At 41.0% G+C, this 18,825-nt stretch overlaps 1 protein-coding gene across 9 annotated transcripts in view; it reads right to left on the reverse strand.

Annotated features, from left to right (window-relative positions):
- Positions 1-1,243: 1,243 nt before the first annotated feature.
- SHROOM2 (shroom family member 2) overlaps positions 1,244-18,825 on the reverse strand; it is a 206,558-nt gene continuing 188,976 nt past the window's right edge. For all 9 annotated transcript variants that reach the window (XM_050963270.1, XM_050963278.1, XM_050963286.1 and 6 more), the window contains 4 exons: positions 17,774-18,325; positions 15,150-15,327; positions 8,666-8,938; positions 1,244-4,111 (listed from right to left, as the gene is read on the reverse strand). In XM_050963270.1, the coding sequence (XP_050819227.1) occupies positions 3,845-4,111; positions 8,666-8,938; positions 15,150-15,327; positions 17,774-18,325 (1,270 nt within the window). In that variant the 3' untranslated portion in view covers positions 1,244-3,844. The remainder of the gene's footprint in view (positions 4,112-8,665; positions 8,939-15,149; positions 15,328-17,773; positions 18,326-18,825) is intronic.

Raw genomic sequence — 18,825 nt, forward strand, 5'->3', positions numbered from 1 at the left:
ATTCCCTCAGTTACTTCAGTTCCAAGCACTTCTTCAGTAATAAATAGGATCCCTGTGAAATCTGGTCATTTGCATGCTTTTACTCTATACTTTCATGGGGGAGACCAGTGTATGGTATTTGGTAGGCCCTATCAATAAATGACTGAGTTCTGCAAAACAACAGGCAGTAGTTTACTGAATCAGATTATGAGGCCCTGCCAGCTATGAATTGCCAGTCATGCCACAAAGGTAATGAGAAGCACAGAGACAGGTATAAAACTGGAAACAATGACAGAAGTACCTAAGAAATAGTCAACAGCTACTGATTAGTCAGAAGGGGACACAGTGATACCAGGAAGTTTCTCTGAACTCTGGTGTGCTCAGCTACCTAAAACAGAAAGTCCAACCTAGAACAAGACCCTAGGCAATTTCAGTGGGCAGCAGAAGTGTCAAAGAGAGCACATTTCTGCTGGGACAACTCTTCTGTAGCAGCCAGCCTGAGCCTTACAAAAAGGAGAAAAGAAGAGCAAGAGACCAACACCAAGAGAAAAAAAGAAGGCTGTACTGTAAGACAGCAGTGTTCAGTATGGGAAAAAACTCCCAACAAAAAAACCAACTTCTCTCTACTTAGTTCCAATATCCTGCATAAATTTTCTCATTGAGGATTACAAGGGCAATCAGAGCTCATGAAAGGGCTACCAATACCTACTTTTTGTAGTCCACTAACTGCAAATCAAGTTAATTTATTTACTTAACCTCTTTGACATTTGTATATGATACAGTATTTTAAAGTGAACCAATTCAACTCAATTACCCACGTTGATTAAACAGAAAAATCTTGTATCTTCCTCTCTGCACTTCCTTCAGAATGTTTATTATTATTATTATTATTTGTACAGCGTAGAAGACAGACAGAGGAAAGCGGGAACCTAAAAAAAGCATACGCAAGAAGGATCAGTCAGAGAAGGGATGAAAACCATTCAGATCCACTTCTTCCTAACCTTTTCTACTGATCTCTATCCTTACATGGAATGCCACAGCTATGTACTCCTCCTGTTCTAGACGTGGGACTTGAGACTGATCAATTAATATAAATTTAAAATAATTTAACAAAAAAAATTGATTCTGATTTTAGACCAGCAGGTCATTAGTCTGCTACCCGATGTGCTTTATCTTATATGAGAGACAGCAGAGTGGATATGAGTATCCAATGAAAGAGTGGGCGTCTTGATATTTTGACCGCATAAAATTAATGATAACTCAGTACACTGAAATATACAGTTTATTTCCTCAAAGTCAAGCAGTACGATTTGTCAGTAGGTAAATGTTGTGTCAAGCAAGAAAACTGTACACATTTTCACTCTGGGCTGCAAAATCCAAACAACTGGAAAAACCTGACAGAAATCTTTCACTATACAAAGAGATCTAAAATTGAGAGATGACATAAGGTGAAGTAGCAGCCATCACCTAATGATGCCAAAGGCAAAATATTAGCACCAGAATTTTTTTAAAGCAACAATATATCTATTTACAGATTTACATATAACATTGGGAGACAGCCATCTTCTGGTCCCAACTAACAGAGCTTTAAAAAGAAGAAAGTGGGACATGGTGAATATATATCCTGCTTTGTGAGAACGATAATATATATAGCACTTTCAGTATTGCTATCTTTTTAAGAAAGATCTAAATCAAAGTACTGTACACACATAATGAAATTATATTATTATTCACAGTCACATTTCACATACATATCAGAGTAACCACAACATGTAAAAATTTTTAAAAAGTCACAGGTAAAACAATGCACACTACTTGACTAAAGCTAAACATAATTTATTTGGGAATTATTTAGCTTAGGGTTTCTTATGGTTAAGGAATGGGTCCAAAGAGAAAACTCACTGGTCCTAGTATCAATTAACATAGCAGCAAATATTTGTGGGATTTCGTTAGAAGTCTAAATTTTGTAAACTGTAAGAAGAAATTAAGGCCAGATCATTAGGTAGTCTAAATCAGTAGCTCCATCTGACTTTGATGGAGTGGATTTACACCAGTTGAAGATCTGGCCCAGGATATATGAATTAGGATCGTATAATAGGCAAAATGGTCCTTTTAACTTTTATAGCTGTCTGCGAAGGGCTTGGTTTTAGAGAAGTTTTTGTGCCAAGTCCCTGCAACGAAAGCAGTTCACTGATCAGGAAAAAGAGACCAAGATAAGCACTGAAAGAGGAGGATTTTGATAACAGACAAAGAAAAGAACCTTTTGTCAATATTAGAATTGCAGGAACAGAGTAAAGAGTTGATTTTCTCTCATTCTGTTTTACCTTTAATTGCTTATACTGTCCAAAGAGTTTGCTATAGACTGGTATCCATGTCAGCCTTGAAAGTAGCTCCCTGTTGCAGAATCTGTTTGTTATCGAAACACGGAGATACAGGGCTTCCTTTATATAATTTAAATAGTCTCTACATGAAGCTAAGATTTCCCTCTGCCCTTAAAAGCTATACCTTAACGTAGAGATAACACATGTATACACAGAGCAATTCTGTAGTATTTGTAGGAGATCAAATCAGTTAATCCCATCATTGTGTTAAGAGATGGGTTAGCATGATGCAAATTATCAGAGTTTTACTGGATGGCAGTGTTACTATATCACCTCCAGTAGTCTTGGACTGACTAAATCGTGTCCTATCATTAGAGTGTATATGTCAATATGTGAAGCGAAAAAAATACAGACGTTCACAGTCACAAACCAAAGTTACTCTGAATACTGCATTGAACTCATGTGGCTTAGGAGTATTTACGTGGCCTAGGTGTTTATATTGCATTTGGTGGTGAGGGAAAGATGAAAGAAATAGCATTACATGGGTAATCTTGACTATAACTTAACCATTTATATAAAAAAGGTGAACTGTTGAACAAACAGAAGGAAAATACAAGCAATTCGATTTGTCATGTTAACTTAGTGACTTTTTCCTACAAGGTAGCTGTGCTGGGGGGAAACCCAAAGCAGCAAATACATTTTCCAAATAGTTTAGTTGATAAATGAATTGACCCAAACTGGCAAGGCATCCTCAGTCCCATTTTTTAAATCAAATAATTTGGTCGGAAAAATGTTACAATATAAACGGGCCTACAACTGTTTCTATGCGATGTCAAACCTCCCTCCCCCCCCAAAACCCAACCACGATGTTTCTCTAAACCATGTGTTCTTAACTTCAGTAACATAGATCTTAAATGATTTTCAAGTTGCTTTAGCCTGTAGCCAGCTGAGATTGGTTTTGAAATTATTTTCTGAAAGCAGAAAGTGAGAACTTTTCTTATGAGATACGTTACAAAGAAAAAGCATCTGATGTACTAGGATCAAAGTGAGAGCAATCTGAATATAGTATCAGACACACGACACACACTTCTCCTATTTGATGTGACTGTAAAAGAAAAAGCCCTAAAATTAAAGCTTCTTTATTCATTTGCTTTTGGGCTTCCCAGCAGTTTGTGCAGCATCTGAAGACAATAAAGACTATCACATAACTTATTTTGAAAACTGTTATTGTTTGCATGCACTATTGCAACAGACTTCACAATACACTGAATTCAAAGCTTAGAATCTATCCTCTGCCTCCTGCAGAACTTTCTATAGGATAGGTTGAGAGACTAAGAACAGCTGTAGAGTCAAGGATTAAAAAGAGGGTTTAAAAATTAAATACATCATCCAAACAACAAGAAAGATCATTATTGCTAGAGCAGCTATTTTTCTCTTGTCTAACTCTGCCTACTAGACACAGATACAAGTCAGGGGTTTCACTTGCATACTCGGAAACTGTGCCCAACCACCACTTTTCAAGTCTTTGGTCAGGTCTTGACCTCTTATTTGAGCCTTTCAGGTTGGAGGCTGTCGGTCAGACACTTGAGTTGCTCCTCCCCCAGCTTGATCTTGTCCTCTAGCTCTCTCTGCTCAATGATAAGGGCTGACTTCATCTTTACAAAGTGCTCATAATCTGCTAGGCTCTCTTCACTTAGATAGTTAGCCAAAATGTCAAAGACAATCCGCTCCCGTCGGTCCAGGTTTTCCTTCAGTTCCTTCGCATCTTCATGCTGCTGAGTCAGAAGCTTCTGCTTCTCTACCAATGTCCGCTTAAGAGAAAGAGAAACATATTACAGATACCAGTTCAAGACAAACAGTTTTCTGGTCAACCTTGAAGTTAATTTTACCTGCAGGGACAAGGATGAAGAGGTGTGTGTATGGCAGATTGGGACTATGGGCTTGTCTATGCAAACAATTAGTTTACAGCAAACTAGGAAGCGCATGTACACCACACTAGCCTGCCATGGACTAACTGTCCACGTGGCTCCTGCTGACATGCACTAACAACTTGTTAATGTGCTTTGATCTAGTCCCATTTCAAAGATGACTAGATCAAAGTGCATTAACAAACTGTTACAATGAGTCAGCAGGCTCCACACAGACAGTTAGTCTGTGGCAGGCTAGTTGGGGGTACAGTCACACCCACATTTCCTGAGAACTCAATGTTTTGGTACATAAGCCATAAAACTGCTGCTTAAAAGGTGAACTTGATCTCCCAACTGCCATTGAGTTCTGATTAAATGAGTTAATAGAAGGGAATTAAACGGGCAGAGACAGTAAAGCACTTAGGAATATGTTTTATAAACGCTGGTAAGTAAGGTCCTTAATTACTTTAGTGCTTAATGGTTTACAGGAAAAAGTATAACAAATACAGCTGTCTGTGGGAAGCACTAGCATGAAGTAACATGGATGCCATCCTGATTTCCAGAAATGATTTGCAAGATCTACTTGCAAGTGTAACCAGCAATGAATTAAACCCAGATTAGGTCCCTGAAATGACTGCCAGAGCATTAAACTGTGAAAACAAACTGCTTGAGGTTGGAAAGAGTTGACAGAGAGCTTTGCATTATGCTTAGGGCCCTATTAAATTTGCAGCCGTGAAAACATGTCACAGGCCGTGAAATCTGATCTCCCCCATGAAATCTGGCTATTGTAGGGGAACTGGATTTCAAGAGTTGGATGGGTGGAGAGTGGTGGCTGCTGGCTGGGAGCCCAGCTTTGAAGGCAGCAGCACCAGCAGCACAGCAGAAGTGAGATGGCATGGTCTGGGGGATCATCACTTTTGGGGAGGGAAAGGGCTGGCCTAATGGGTGGGCAAGAGGGTGATCACCTGGGGTGCCGGGGTCACTCCTCTCCACCCACCCACCCACACACAGCCAACCCAAGGCCCCTTTAACTTTCAAGCGTTGAGCTCCAGCTGCTAGTCCTGAAGGGGCAAAGGAGGGCCAGCAAAAAACGACAAAGAGTCCTGTGGCACCTTATAGACTAACAGATGTATTGAAGCATAAGCTTTCGTGGGTGACAAAGTGGGTATTCACCCACGAAAGCTGATGCTCCAATACATCTGTTAGTCCATAAGGTACCACAGGACTCTGTCACTTTTTACAGACCCAGACTAACACAGCTACCCTTCTGATAAGGAGGGCCAGGACTTCTTCCTCTGCATGGGCTGCTCCTGAGGCTGGGTTAGACTCATCTCCGGGAACCTCCCCTAACCGCAGGAAGCTTTGAGGGTGTTGGCTGGGAGTCCAGCTCTGACGGCATCGCAGCCTCCAGCAGCAGCGCAGACATCAGGGTGGCATAACATGGGTATGGTATTGCTACCCTTATTTCTGCGCCCCTGGTGGCAGTGGCGCTGTCTTCAGAGCTGGGTGCCTGGTCAGCGTCTGCCCTCCAACTGCCCAGCTCTGAAGGCAGAAGGAAAAAGGTAAGGGTGGCAATACCGCAACCTCCCATAATAGCCCCATCCCCACGACCCTGTTTTGGGTTGGGACCCTCATGATTACTATATCATGAAATTTCAGATTTAAATAGCTGAAACTGTGAAATTTACGATTTTTAAAAGCCTATGACTGTGAAATTGACCAGAATGGACCATGAATTTGCTGCGTACTAACCCAATATGAACCTGATAGGGTTTTCTACCTTATTGTGATGTGCACTTTTCTAATCAGAAGTAAGGGTATATGATCACAGCCCCCTCAAAAGATCAGTCTCTTCTCACTAGTCCATGTGTCTCTCCTGCTGGTGCCCTGATGCATCACACAACGAGCTCTGTGGAAATCTAGCCTGACTTTTTATTCTGAGACACACTGGTGCACTGAATCTAGACATAGCATCCCCTTCATTGTGATGAGCTGCTATGCCCAAGCAAAGCTGCTTCTCTGTGGTGACCTGGAACATCGGCGGGGGGGGGGTGGGTGGGGGGGAACAACAGGCAGAAGAGAGCTTTGTGCATGGAAGAAGAGACAACGATGGAGATTCTGTTTACACACGTGCATCTAGGCAAAAAATGTGTAATCACGTCCCGATTTTCAGCTTCGTTCCCTAAGTAAATTCTCCTTTGAGTGTCTGCGCCATCAAGTGACTGACTCTGATTCTACCAACAAGTTCAAAGCCAGTCCTTCTCTTGACAGTATCTGTCTGTACTTAGTATTACAAAATGATTCACATTACAATAAGGCTAAAAACATACAACTACATATTAATGTGCAGAATTCCCAGTAACACCAAAGGAAATTATACACATCAACAGGAGAATTTGCATACAGAAAAAAAAATCCATGAGGATGGAATTAAAAGTTCAGACTAATTTGAGGATGAGAATAACTTGACAGTAAAAATTCTTATAAAATGCACTAAGGATAGCATGCAACCAAAAGACATTTCAGAGTTAAAGCTCAACTTCAAGAAACAAATGCTTGAAAATGCTGTTAAAATAGGCATGAAATCCTAACTGCTCCTGTGACACCAGCCTCATATCCGCTCTTCTCCTCTCCTTGCACATCTAATTTCATAAGCTATTTTTGTAACAAGGTCTTTTTCACAAGGACATGGAGGTGGGAGAAGATTATTTTCTTCTTCCACAAGATATTAGTATGTGTGCGCACATGGGGAAGATGCATTCAATCCCCAGGTTCTTCCTAGAACTCAGAAATGCTGTTTGGAGAGGTCCCTAGCAATGAGACTTCATTTCCCTTGGTAGAATGAGGGGCAAGGGAGGAGATAAGTGGAGTTGTCTTAGGCAGGAGCACTGTTAGCTTCTGCTGGCGCCGCCACGGAAGCCAAGAGCAGGTACTTTTGGGGTGTGAACAAGGGTTGAAAATTTTGCTGGTGTCAGTCCCTTTTGGCGGGATATGGAGGCAAGAAGATGTCAAGAGCAGGTTATGAGCTCTGACTGTTGGTGGCTGTGGGGGTAACAAGCCAAAATTTGGTGGCAGGTTATTTCTTTTCCTAGTTTTTTTGGCGGGGGGGGGGGGAAGGGGGGCAGAAGAGTACAGGAATCAACGCCAAACCTCCCTAGAAAGTGGTTTACAATTTGAAGACCTCTGCAAGGCAGAGGGCCAGTGACTTTTGATTTTAAATGAAAGCCTAAGTATCTCCCAGCCATACCATGCACTTTTAAAGTCCACCACTGCACAATGGACCATTCGTATAGTCTTAAATTGCCAGCGAACACCTTTGCAAACATGCCTTTCCTGCATCTAAAACCAGTCCACCGCTCTAGATCTTTTCAGGAAAGATTTTTTACAACATGATTAAAAACCTGGGTTTATTAGATCCAGGTCTTTAATAAGTGTGTCCAAGTTGTGCAAAAGACTGCACACTGGGGCCACAGGCCAGCAATGCAAAGTTTGATGAAGAGAGGCGCTTTTTCCAGCTTAAAAAAAAAATATAATAAACAGGAATCTAAAGTTAGACTTGCAAAGGAAGCAAGTCTCAGTTTTAACTATGGAGAGACTGTGGCTACCAGATAATGCTATATATCAATATGTTTCCATTTCTCTGCTGTTACAGAAAGATTAGTAATGAATACCTTGGTCCTTAAAATCCTTCCTAAAAACCTACTTCTGCTGAGATTCCTACGAATCACTACCATCTGGCACTGACCGGGTAAATGGGAAGCCATGACTTCCATTTTTCTGTCAAACTTTTTTCTTTTTTAAAAACATTGGGGTTCCCATTTAGCCCCACCCTGTTTCTTTACTTTTTGTCCACTACTGCACCCTGTCAGTTCTCTATAGAAGGGACCACTGTCTTTGTTACATGCCTGTACAGTATCTAATGTAATGGGTCCCAATCACTGACTGGGGTCTTTGGCACTGCCATAATACAACTTAATAGTAGTAAACTGTCGACAGCGTGTATGCACTGGAACTCAAATACAATCTGTTCATTTTTAAGCATCCCAAATTGCTGAATCAGACAATTACTTTTAGTTTGTTCCCCTCTACTCATTTTTTCGTTTGTTAAAGAAACAGGAGGCTACTTGGCTCATCTTTCATCAAGACACTTGTCTTTTAGTGTTTTAGAGGGAAAGGCATGTCAGTGTTTTTAAACAATCTGCTCTCCTAAACCTGGGTACAAAAGTGTCATGCATTCTTCAGGGCCAAGCCACTTGTAGTGAGTGTATTCTGAGTGAAGGCAAGGCAAGGTTACGAGTATTAATGAGATCTAATGAAAGCAGCCTGATGTGAATGATCAGCATAGCAGTTTTCTCCCCTCCACTCTCTTGCCCACCTGGTTTTCAAATAAAAAAAGCCTACTACGCTGGCTCCTTAAATACCAAAATAATACTCTTGCTCTTTAGCAACCTGCCTTACCCGTTCTTCAGGAGAGGCATTTTCATCCAAGTTATTCAGGGCATTTTCCACGCGAGCCAGACGACCTGACAGTGACAGCAGCAGGTTGACCACTTTGTCTAGGTCCCCGATGAACATCCTGAACTTGTCAAACTCATTAGGTTTGCAGACTTCTTTCACAATAGCCTCCACCTCATCTCCTAGTGCATTGTTGGCTTGGATGTCCTCCAGGAGTGTTTCCCGAGCTTCGCGCAGCACCTGCAGCTTCCTACTAATGCTGTCAATGAGTTTTTGCTGTGGACAACAAAAGGGGAGTAAGAATTTATTAGTGACACTTGATCCAGCAGAGATGGAAACAGATTTCCCTCCATGCATTCTGTTCCAATAGCTCAGGGAAAAAAGTCACACATGGCTCTCTGCTGAAAAGTGGCAGTAGCAATGGTAAACTACTCCAAACTTCAGCATCAGACTTCCCTCCCCTCCCAGAATATATCAGTTTACAAAGCCCAAAACAAAACAGGACCCCTCTACCGTAGATTCTTAGGCCTCAATCTTCCTCTCATTGAGGTCATCAGCAACACTCTCACTGACTGAGAAGAAGCTGGATCATGTCCTTAATTTACTTTGTTACATGAAACCCGCCCAAAGAAACACCAGCCATTGATTCTGATTAGCAGTGGGCTGTGTTTATGACTGCAAGGGAAACTGTGATTATGGCATTGCTGTCCAACTAGAGAATTCAAGTCTACAGATAAAGTTTTTCACATGCACATTAACTTACAATTCACTGTTAAATAAGGCTTTCAAGGAGAATTACTTCACATGGCAAGAAATCAAAGTTACTCTATCTTGGTTTTTTCTCCACCAGGGAAAGAGGAAAAAAAAAAGGAATTTGTTCTCTGTCACTCACTGGGCTGCTAGGAGTCTCTCCATTTCTTCCCTAACCCTGTTATAGACACTTCTCTGTGATAGATGAACGGCAAAACTGCGCCTCTGCCCACTGTGGAGCTCAGAAGCCAATCAAATGTCAGTCCATGGAGTAGAACACTTCACTTAAGACATATGGCTAGCTGGCCAGAGAGTAAGGAGGTGCAGGCATTCACAGCTGATTCCTGGCCCCAATTCTTTTGTCCTCATCATCACACTACGCTTTACAAGAATTCTTCAACGTCTCACATGTTGACGCTGTCACCTATTTAAGTCCCAAAGTTATCTGCATCCCACAGAAATGTAGTCTCCCCTCACTTTTATGTAGAAATCTGTTTACACAAGAAGCAATGAATCACAAAATTATTATTAAGGATTAAATACCAGCATCACTGCATGAATTTTTTTGTGTCCCTGTCTCACAATGCAACTCACATCTGGGGCTTGGCAGGTTGAGAGGTATGTACATTACTGACATATGTTGTTTATCTACACCGTGGTAGTGTTCTGGATTCAAAATATCAGGACACAAACTTTTGATGGATCTAGGTCTACGTTACCCTTAGCTTGAGTATCCACCCCTTGGCAATTCACCACCATGGCAGAAAGCAAGATGTCCTTTGGAGCTCACTACTGCTACTTCTTAGATCAGCTTCAAATTTTCAAAAGCTGATTACTGAGTAGAAAAAGTACTCTCTCCTCCTCAAAGACTATCCCCACAGCACTCTCGAGGATAACATTCTTGGGGTGGAGACTGATGGTGCTAAGCAAAATGTGGGCATAAAAAGCTCGTCTTCCACATGTTAGGCTAATACTAACACATGGCCTACTATGCTGTTGGAATTTTTTACTTCCTGCCAGGCTCAGCCCAGCTCCCTGCTCCCTGACCTAGTGCACAGAATTGCAGCACTGCTCAAGAGTGGCCCAGCTGCCACTCTGTCATCATGTGAGGGGGGGCCAGGCCAAACCTGAGTGACGCTGCAATTCCATGTGCCAGGTAGCAATGCCCGGAGCGGGAAGCTTGGCACCAACTCTGCAGGAACCACTGCTGTGGGGTGAGTTTTTCATTTTATGTAATTTTTTAAATGTTTTTTCCCCCTTTTATTTCATGCTATTTTGTATTTGTGAAGAACATTGGGCTAAAGTAAGTAGGACTTTTACTTACTTTAGTAGCCCATCAAAAGGGCTCAGAGTACCCCAAGAACACAGCCCCTAACATCCCTGTGAGGTAAGTATTATTTCCATTTGATAGAGAGGGAAACAGACTTCCCCCTGGCCATGCAGTGAGTCACTGCCAGAGCAGAACTAGAGCCCCAGTCTCCTGACTGTGTTCTCTGTTGTTACCATGCTGACTTCCGAAAAAAATTCTTCCTTTGGGCAGGGGTCTTGTATGCCTGTAAAAGACAACAGCACGCCTCATCTTTCTGTAAATATTAATCATTTTTTACCTGTTGGTGTCAATTCCTAATGCAGGCTACATTGTCTAAGATGGTAATTACTCTGCAATACCACTTTGCATGTTTGTTTTTCTTTTGAGTGTCTTGATTTCATGGCACACTCGTCGGGAACTCTGATTTCAACCAACCAATTGAATACGTACAATTGAACAGAAACGCACCCTGTTTCCCTAACAGAGGCCAACTGTAGCTTAAAACCTAACAAAGATTACTTCTGAAATCAAACATATGGATTATCTGGGCTGGCTCTATCCTGTTTTGATTTAATATTCTCAGGCCAGGTTAATCTGTATTGGGGTTATCTGTTTGTCTGGGTGTCCAAAAGATTAAGGCAGTAAGCAGTTTTACAGATACTGGCTCTACTAACTGATTAATCTGAACGACTTGATTTTTTGTTCCCTCCTAAATGCAAATGAAGTTTGATTTGGATTAACTGGGTCAGGCTGCTGTAGTCTTATTTCCTAGGATGCCATGCAATTTAATAATCCTACTATTTTATTACAAGATGCATGATTAAATATAGTCATGCTCTGTGTTATATTGTCCTGCTAATATGCCTAAAACTAGTCATGGAAGGACCCCCTTAAATGTGAGGAAGGCAGATCGGTGTATATGCACATAGCCTTTTTTCTAAGACTGTCAGTAGACACATCAGTTTTGATGTGGACACATACTCACTGGGAACTGAACTGAGGTGAACTCCTCTTTCTACACAGACCACCCGAGGAAGAGGACTTTGAACTCACTGACCTTTGGGACCTCCAAAATAGATTAAAAACTACACATCCCATTAGTAATCCACTGAGCCATAATGTCTTCTTGACATCAATTACAGTTTTGAAATGGAATGGGGGTGAACTGTAGTTACCAAGTTTGTTAGTGTAGACTAGATCACATGGACCTGATTTTCCAGAATTCTTGTTACTTTAAATAATAGCAGAGAAACTGACTGGATCCTTGTTAATTTCACTCAGCAGCATCTTAGCAAAGAAAAGCTATTAGCAGCAGCAGAGGCAGTGGTACTCTCTGCAGGCTTAGGAAGACAGCACTACACTGGGTTTACACTTGTGGGTTTGCACTCAGTTCTCTGCCTCATTTCACACTAGATTCATACCTGAAAAGACTAGAAAACCTCCCACTTGCCATGAGTAGATTTTTCAAACCCAATATAACTTCAAGGTCCCTTTTTATTACCTCCTTACATCTATTCAAATCCATTTATATTATTATATTTGTGCTAATCATATTGTTCCTCAATAAATATATTGCTTCATATGACCATAACATTTCATTTATTAGGGATATTGTCTCTAATTATTTGTAATAGACGTGTGCAATTTCTCTACATAAAATTCCCACAGCCATCCCGAGTGCTCATTATCATTTTATTATTTTACATAAATAAGAGGACAACAAGTGTATTGCAAAACAGAGAATGGCAGGTGTAAACTGGTCCTGGAAAACCCTCTGTGAATCCCAGACTGGACTAAAAGCACGATTTCCCGTAATAGAACTGGTGAGTTTCAATGAATTAAGAAACAGGTTCAAAGCATACAGTGTCTTTTAGTAGACTGACAAATAAATGACAATATTCAAGCTTTCAGGCCCCAAAGGTCCTTTTTTCAGCAGCTGGCAGTTACGTGAAATTGGACCATGTTATAAATCTTGGCAGTTTTATGAGGACGGCTTGACCCATTTACTGTGATTTGCATACACTGCATGACAAGATCTAAGATGAAAGCCTGCTGGATTGAGAGCTCACATTCCACTGCATGCAAAGGAGCAGATGGGTGAGTAAACAGGAATGTGTATATCACAGACATGAGAGAGGGAGGGTGTCTAGTAACACTATATGTGGGCACACTTCTCAGCCTGTATAATCTGTGTTTAGTGGTGTGGGAGGAGTGATGAAGGGAAATATGTTTTTCATATAAACAGATACCACCACAAATAAAGAACATATTGATTGAGAAGCTTGTGGATTGTAGTTTGTTGGTTGGGTCAAAGAAAAATGTTTCAATTTCTAACTTGTGCACATTTTCCTCAACCAACATGACCAAAAAATGTTTCTGTCTGAATCAATGAAAAAAACAAAAACAATGATTGGTATTACAAGGACCAGATAAAATGAAGCAAGAATAATTAATGCTCTTCTCTAGTCTAATAAATTGCTTAAAACTGCAATGGAATCCTTAACACATCTGAACAGTTTTTAAAAACAATTTCCCTTTTATTCAATTAAAGGTCATTCCTACCAGTTTTGATTACTAAGGCTATGTCTACACTACTCGTCGGATTGATCTATTGGGGATCAATGCACCGTGTCTCGTCTAGACGTGATACATCAATCCCCGAATGCGCTCCCTGTCGACTCTGGAACTCCACCAGGGCGAGAGGCGGAAGCGGAGTCGACGGGGGAGTGGCGGCTGTTGATCCTGCGCCACGAGGACGCGAAGTAAGTCAATCTAAGTCAATCTAAGATGCGTCAATTTCAGCTACGCTATTCTCGTAGCTGAAGTTGCGTATCCTGGATCAACGCCCTTCTCCCACCCCATCTCCCCAGGGTAGACCAGGCCTAAATGAATACTGGAGGTTGATCATGACAGTTTACGTTCACTAAAGAAGATATCCCGGGACTGAAAGCAGCTCCTTCCCTGGTACTGCTGTTTTAAGTAAATATAGTTAAAATTAGACCACTATTAACACAGAAACAGATGGCTGAATAGCACAACAGATGATTTCCCCCAGTTTCTCATGACAAGCAAGGTTAAAATCTATTTGTGCCAAATCACAAATGAAGAGACTCTGGTGCTCTCAATCTAAGGGTATGTCTACATCTACAATTTTGCAGCGCTGGTTGTTACAGCTGTATAAGTACAGCTGTATAGGGCCAGCGCTGCAGAGTGGCCACACTTACAGCAACCAGCGCTGCAAGTGGTGTTAGATGTGGCCACACTGCAGCGCTGTTGGGCGGCTTCAAGGGGGGTTCGGGGAACGGGAGAGCAAACCGGGGAAGGAGACCAGCTTCGCCGCGGTTTGCTCTCGCGTTCCCCGAACCCCCCTGCAAACCGCAGGGAAGGAGACCTGCTTGCACGGGGGTTCGGGGAACGCGAGAGCAAACCGGGGAAGGAGACCAGCTTCGCCGCGGTTTGCTCTCGCGTTCCCCGAACCCCCCTGCAAACCGCAGGGAAGGAGACCTGCTTGCACGGGGGTTCGGGGAACGCGAGAGCAAACCGGGGAAGGAGACCTGCTTGATTACCAGAGGCTTCCTCAGGTATGCTGGGATCAATGCTTATTCCACGGAGGTCAAGAAAAGCGCTGGTAAGTGTCTACACTTGATTACCAGCGCTGGATCACCAGCGCTGGATCCTCTACACCCGAGACAAAACGGGAGTACGGCCAGCGCTGCAAACAGGGAGTTGCAGCGCTGGTGATGCCCTGCAGATGTGTACACCTCCTAAGTTGCAGCGCTGTAACCCCCTCACCAGCGCTGCAACTTTGTGATGTAGACAAGCCCTGACTAACCTGACACTATACAACAACCACAAAATCACCACTTCACACAGATTCTCAGGACTGGAATACTATGCAGGTCAAGACTAAGGTGCCACAGGGATCTGTGTGTGTAAGGGACAGTGGTTAATAGTGATGTGTGAACTGAGCACCCACCAAACTGCCTATTTAGCTCCAGTCAATGTTATCAGGCTTTTGAGTTCATGAGCTGTTAAAAAAAAAATTTGACAGAAGACAGATGGCCTAATTTTCAAAAGCCTGGAGAAGTCCAAGGGCACACTGTTTCCAGTGGGATTTGTGGGTGCTCAACAACTCTCTCTCAAAGCACACAGATATTCTCAGGTGGAAATGTTCTACAGAGAAAGACAAAAACATTCACACAGAAATTTTAAAAATATGTTTGTCTTTCTAAAGTTAAGTTCCTAGGTCCATAGCCAGACACAAAAACAAGCGACTTGATCTTTCAAAACTGCTGAGCACCCAGAAAATCTCACTGGCTTAAAACTAGGCCTCTTATTTAGATGCTTAACTGTGGATTCAGCAGCCTAATTTTTGACATCCAGCTTTGAAAATCCTATTAAATATTTCAAAGTGCAAAACTGTGTTACCTTCTTTTCTGACAAGTCATGATCAAGTTCATCTTCAGAATCCTCTTCGCTCTGCTGCTGCTGTTGCTCCTGCATGTCCTTCATTTTAATCAGCAATTCTGCTTTTGGTGCAGACGTGCTGTAGTAAGTGGAATTGGTTGTCAAGGAGATGGCAGAAGGCATGCCCTGCTCCTCTTTCCTGGTAAAAAGTCATAACTTTAATTAACTGCCTGACATCCTGAGCACTGAAAAGAGAGAACAATCTTTCAAACCCATCATTTTGCCAAGTAAATGGACTGTTTAATGGAAAGATGATAACTATGGTAACAATGCAGGACCAAATGTCTGAGGAAAAAATGCCACGCTGGAAGTCACAAAAGCTAGTTATCAACTTAGGCAATTAAAAGGAACTAGCAAAACCTCCAGCTGGAAGCATTTATTTTCAGTCTGTCTTTTAATTGCACTTTGTATCAGTGATTAAATAATCATTTACTATTCTTGATTATACAGGCATTGACATGAAGGCAGTGGTTTTGTCTACATCTGTGCTCTGACTGGTTAGTGATTCCCACATCTTTTGGTGAAAATGCAGCAGATCACATTTCATTTTCTCTATTATGAACCTTAAAGATCCTATTACTTTATCCTATTTCTTTATGGGAATTTTAAGAGACCCCGGAAGCAGAGTAATAAAAACAGAAATATTAGCAATGATCAACAATACCAAAAATACAATAGCTGATGAAGCAGTACTGAATTTTCAAAATGCATTTAGTAATCATTTTTAAAATGAAAGAATTAGGGCACTGTTAATGACCTGCTTATTATTTATAACTGGTCAAGGCAATGCTTTAAGAAACAAATTTAAAATCCTTTTCTTCTCTATTTTCTGTCTGAACTCCCCTATCTCTTGGCTGGCACACTGTTATGCAAGCATGACTATCTCCAGCTCCAAATTAATTCAATGGAATTAGCAGGATTCACAAAAGGATCAGATATTTACATAAGTAACAAGAATACCCAGTATTATAACAGTAAAACAAAACTAAGACATTTAGAAGGGATATAAACTTTCATGCTTCTGGGCATAGAGTGGCCTCTAACTATTGGAGATGAGGCAGAAACTTTCTCCAAGGGCAGATTATCCCACAATTATTTATTACAGGCTTTTCTGCATCTTCCTCTGTAGTGCTTGGTGTTGGTCACTGTTGGAGATAAAATGTTGGATTAGATCAGTGATTCTCAGCCCACGGGCTGCTTGCAGCCTAGTCAGGACACAGATCCAGCCCATATGACATCTGCAGGGCCATACAGGTAGTATATATTGTGTGGATGTGGCACACAACATGGAGAACTGCATATGTGGCCCACAATAGTAAACAGGTTGAGAACCACTGCTTTGATCCAGTATGGCAATGCCTGTGTTCCTGAGTGTACATGATTGTTGACAGTTCTAGAAAATGACTGCTTCCCTAGATCCAGGGACCAACTATAACAAGGACAGTGACTATGCAAGCTTCTCTATAACCCCATCCAGTATTGAGGCTTCAACCAAGAGGGCCTGCCTCTGAGATTAGCAATGTGTCTCTGCTGAGATTGCTCACAAAGATGCCAGTAAATATTAACTGTGATGAAAAATTTTGTGATGTCATTATCTGCCCACTAACAAACAAGAAAACCTTGGTATAGAGAAGCCTTCACCATTTATGTGAGAGAAACCTAAACAAAGTTTGTCTCACACAGGAAGGCTGTTACATCAACATTTCTGCAAGTTCCATTTTAATAAGCACTACAACAGCCTCAGAGCCATTACCTGTGAGAACAGCTAGAAATTGTTTTTAAAAGTTTCCACAGTGTATTGATTATAACCACCCTTCAGGCTACCAAATTCAGGGCATTACACAATATATGGTTTCTCATCAAACTTTAGGACAAAGTTATATCTGAAATTACACCAACACTCAGAGATCAAAGATCTGTATGATTCAAATGCTGTTTTGTTATATTTTACTATTCTGTTCTCATTCTCAACTAGGTAATAACTGGTTACTTTGATTCAGTTTGTATTATCTATGTTCATTTTAAGTTTTCTTTGTATGCCTTATTGATATTATAAATACAAAAAAATTGCTCCTTTCCCTATCTGGACCCTATCACACCGGATGGTCTTAGTGAAATTCCTAAAGCCTTTGAGAAATGTCTCATGATAGAATTCTAATTATTCCTTCCCAGACTACCTTATGTGATTGTTTAGCTTTTCCCAGTTCGGTTGTGGTGTAATGTAATAAATATTTTACACCATAACTAACTCATAAAGAGCTTAACATATATGTAATATGTAACAAATATTTTACACCATAGCTAACTCATAAAGAGCTTAACATATATGTATGTTAAGCTCTTTATGAGTTAGCTATGGTGTAAAATATTTATTTATATACATGTATGTTCTTTGTAATAGGACCCTAATTTTTGCTCCTGTGATTATTGATCTGGTCAATAAGTGACACTGCCAAAAACGTCATTTTAACGGGAAAACCTAAAAATTAACAGTATGAAGAAGGATTCTTAAACATTTAGGGAAAAACACAATGTTGGACAGCAACAGGGGAAAGGTCACTGGATTATGGAAACACTTTACTCACTTTTCCTCTGCAATTTTTGGAGAAGGAACTTTTGGTAGGAGCTTTCTGCGTTGTTGAGCTTCTTCTAAGAGGTGTTCATCTTTAGGGAAGATTCCCACCATCAGATCCATCGTAGTTTTTATTTTCACAGTAGGATCTAAAATATCTGCTAGAGATTTATCCTTTCCCACAATCTCTCTGGCTAGTTCCTCAGACTTCCAGTCTTCAAAGGTCTTCTCTTTGGCCTTCACGTAGCTGATTACAGGGATGGAGGCATCGCTGTCCTTCAAGTTGTTCCCAAGTGCTTCAGCTGATTGCAAGTCAGGAGGTCTGGTTTTGCTCTCAGGCTCTGGTTCTACACCCCGCCTTGTGTAAGCACAGAAACGCGAATAAGATTGCTCAGACGTACTGAGTGTTTTAATCTGGTCCTTCTCCAAACCACTAGGTAAGGCAGGAGGCTCCATGGTGCTCACGAGGTTCTGGCGACTTTCCTTTTCTGCATTGCTCTCAGAATGAACTATCTTGATGGGAACCATTTTTACTGTAGTGTTGTTATCAATCACTCTTTCAATTCTGGAAAAAAAGAAAGGGAAATTAACTGTTATAAATTCAAGATCTTTTTATGCTGATTCTTATCCACAAAAAGGGAAAAGGTATCAGTCTGTATGCTAACAAAGGCCAATTTATTAATATAAGGAAATCTCTTCTCATATCAAATCTCAAAGCCTCAACTTAGAGATCTGCCTTTTCTCATACATTTTAAAACAGCCATTATTTCACTTATACAGATCTCCAGCATCAGCCTTACACTACACAAAACATGACTTTTATACAGGCTACAGGACTGACAAAGTATGATACTTACAACTGTCTTGAAACAGTTCAAACCACGAGTATGAAAAATGCAGTTTTTTTTAAAAAAAACCTTGCATGTAAAATATGAGAATCTCATAATCAGAACCTAGTTTATCTTTGCATAAATAGAAAAAAAGAAAAAATATTTAAAAGAGAGGGAAGGGAAAGAGGAAGAAAAAACAGCTACTCATAAATGAATAACTATATTTAAGTCTTAG

Source organism: Gopherus flavomarginatus, chromosome 1 (genome assembly GCF_025201925.1).
Source record: "Gopherus flavomarginatus isolate rGopFla2 chromosome 1, rGopFla2.mat.asm, whole genome shotgun sequence".
Taxonomy (NCBI): domain Eukaryota; kingdom Metazoa; phylum Chordata; order Testudines; family Testudinidae; genus Gopherus; species Gopherus flavomarginatus.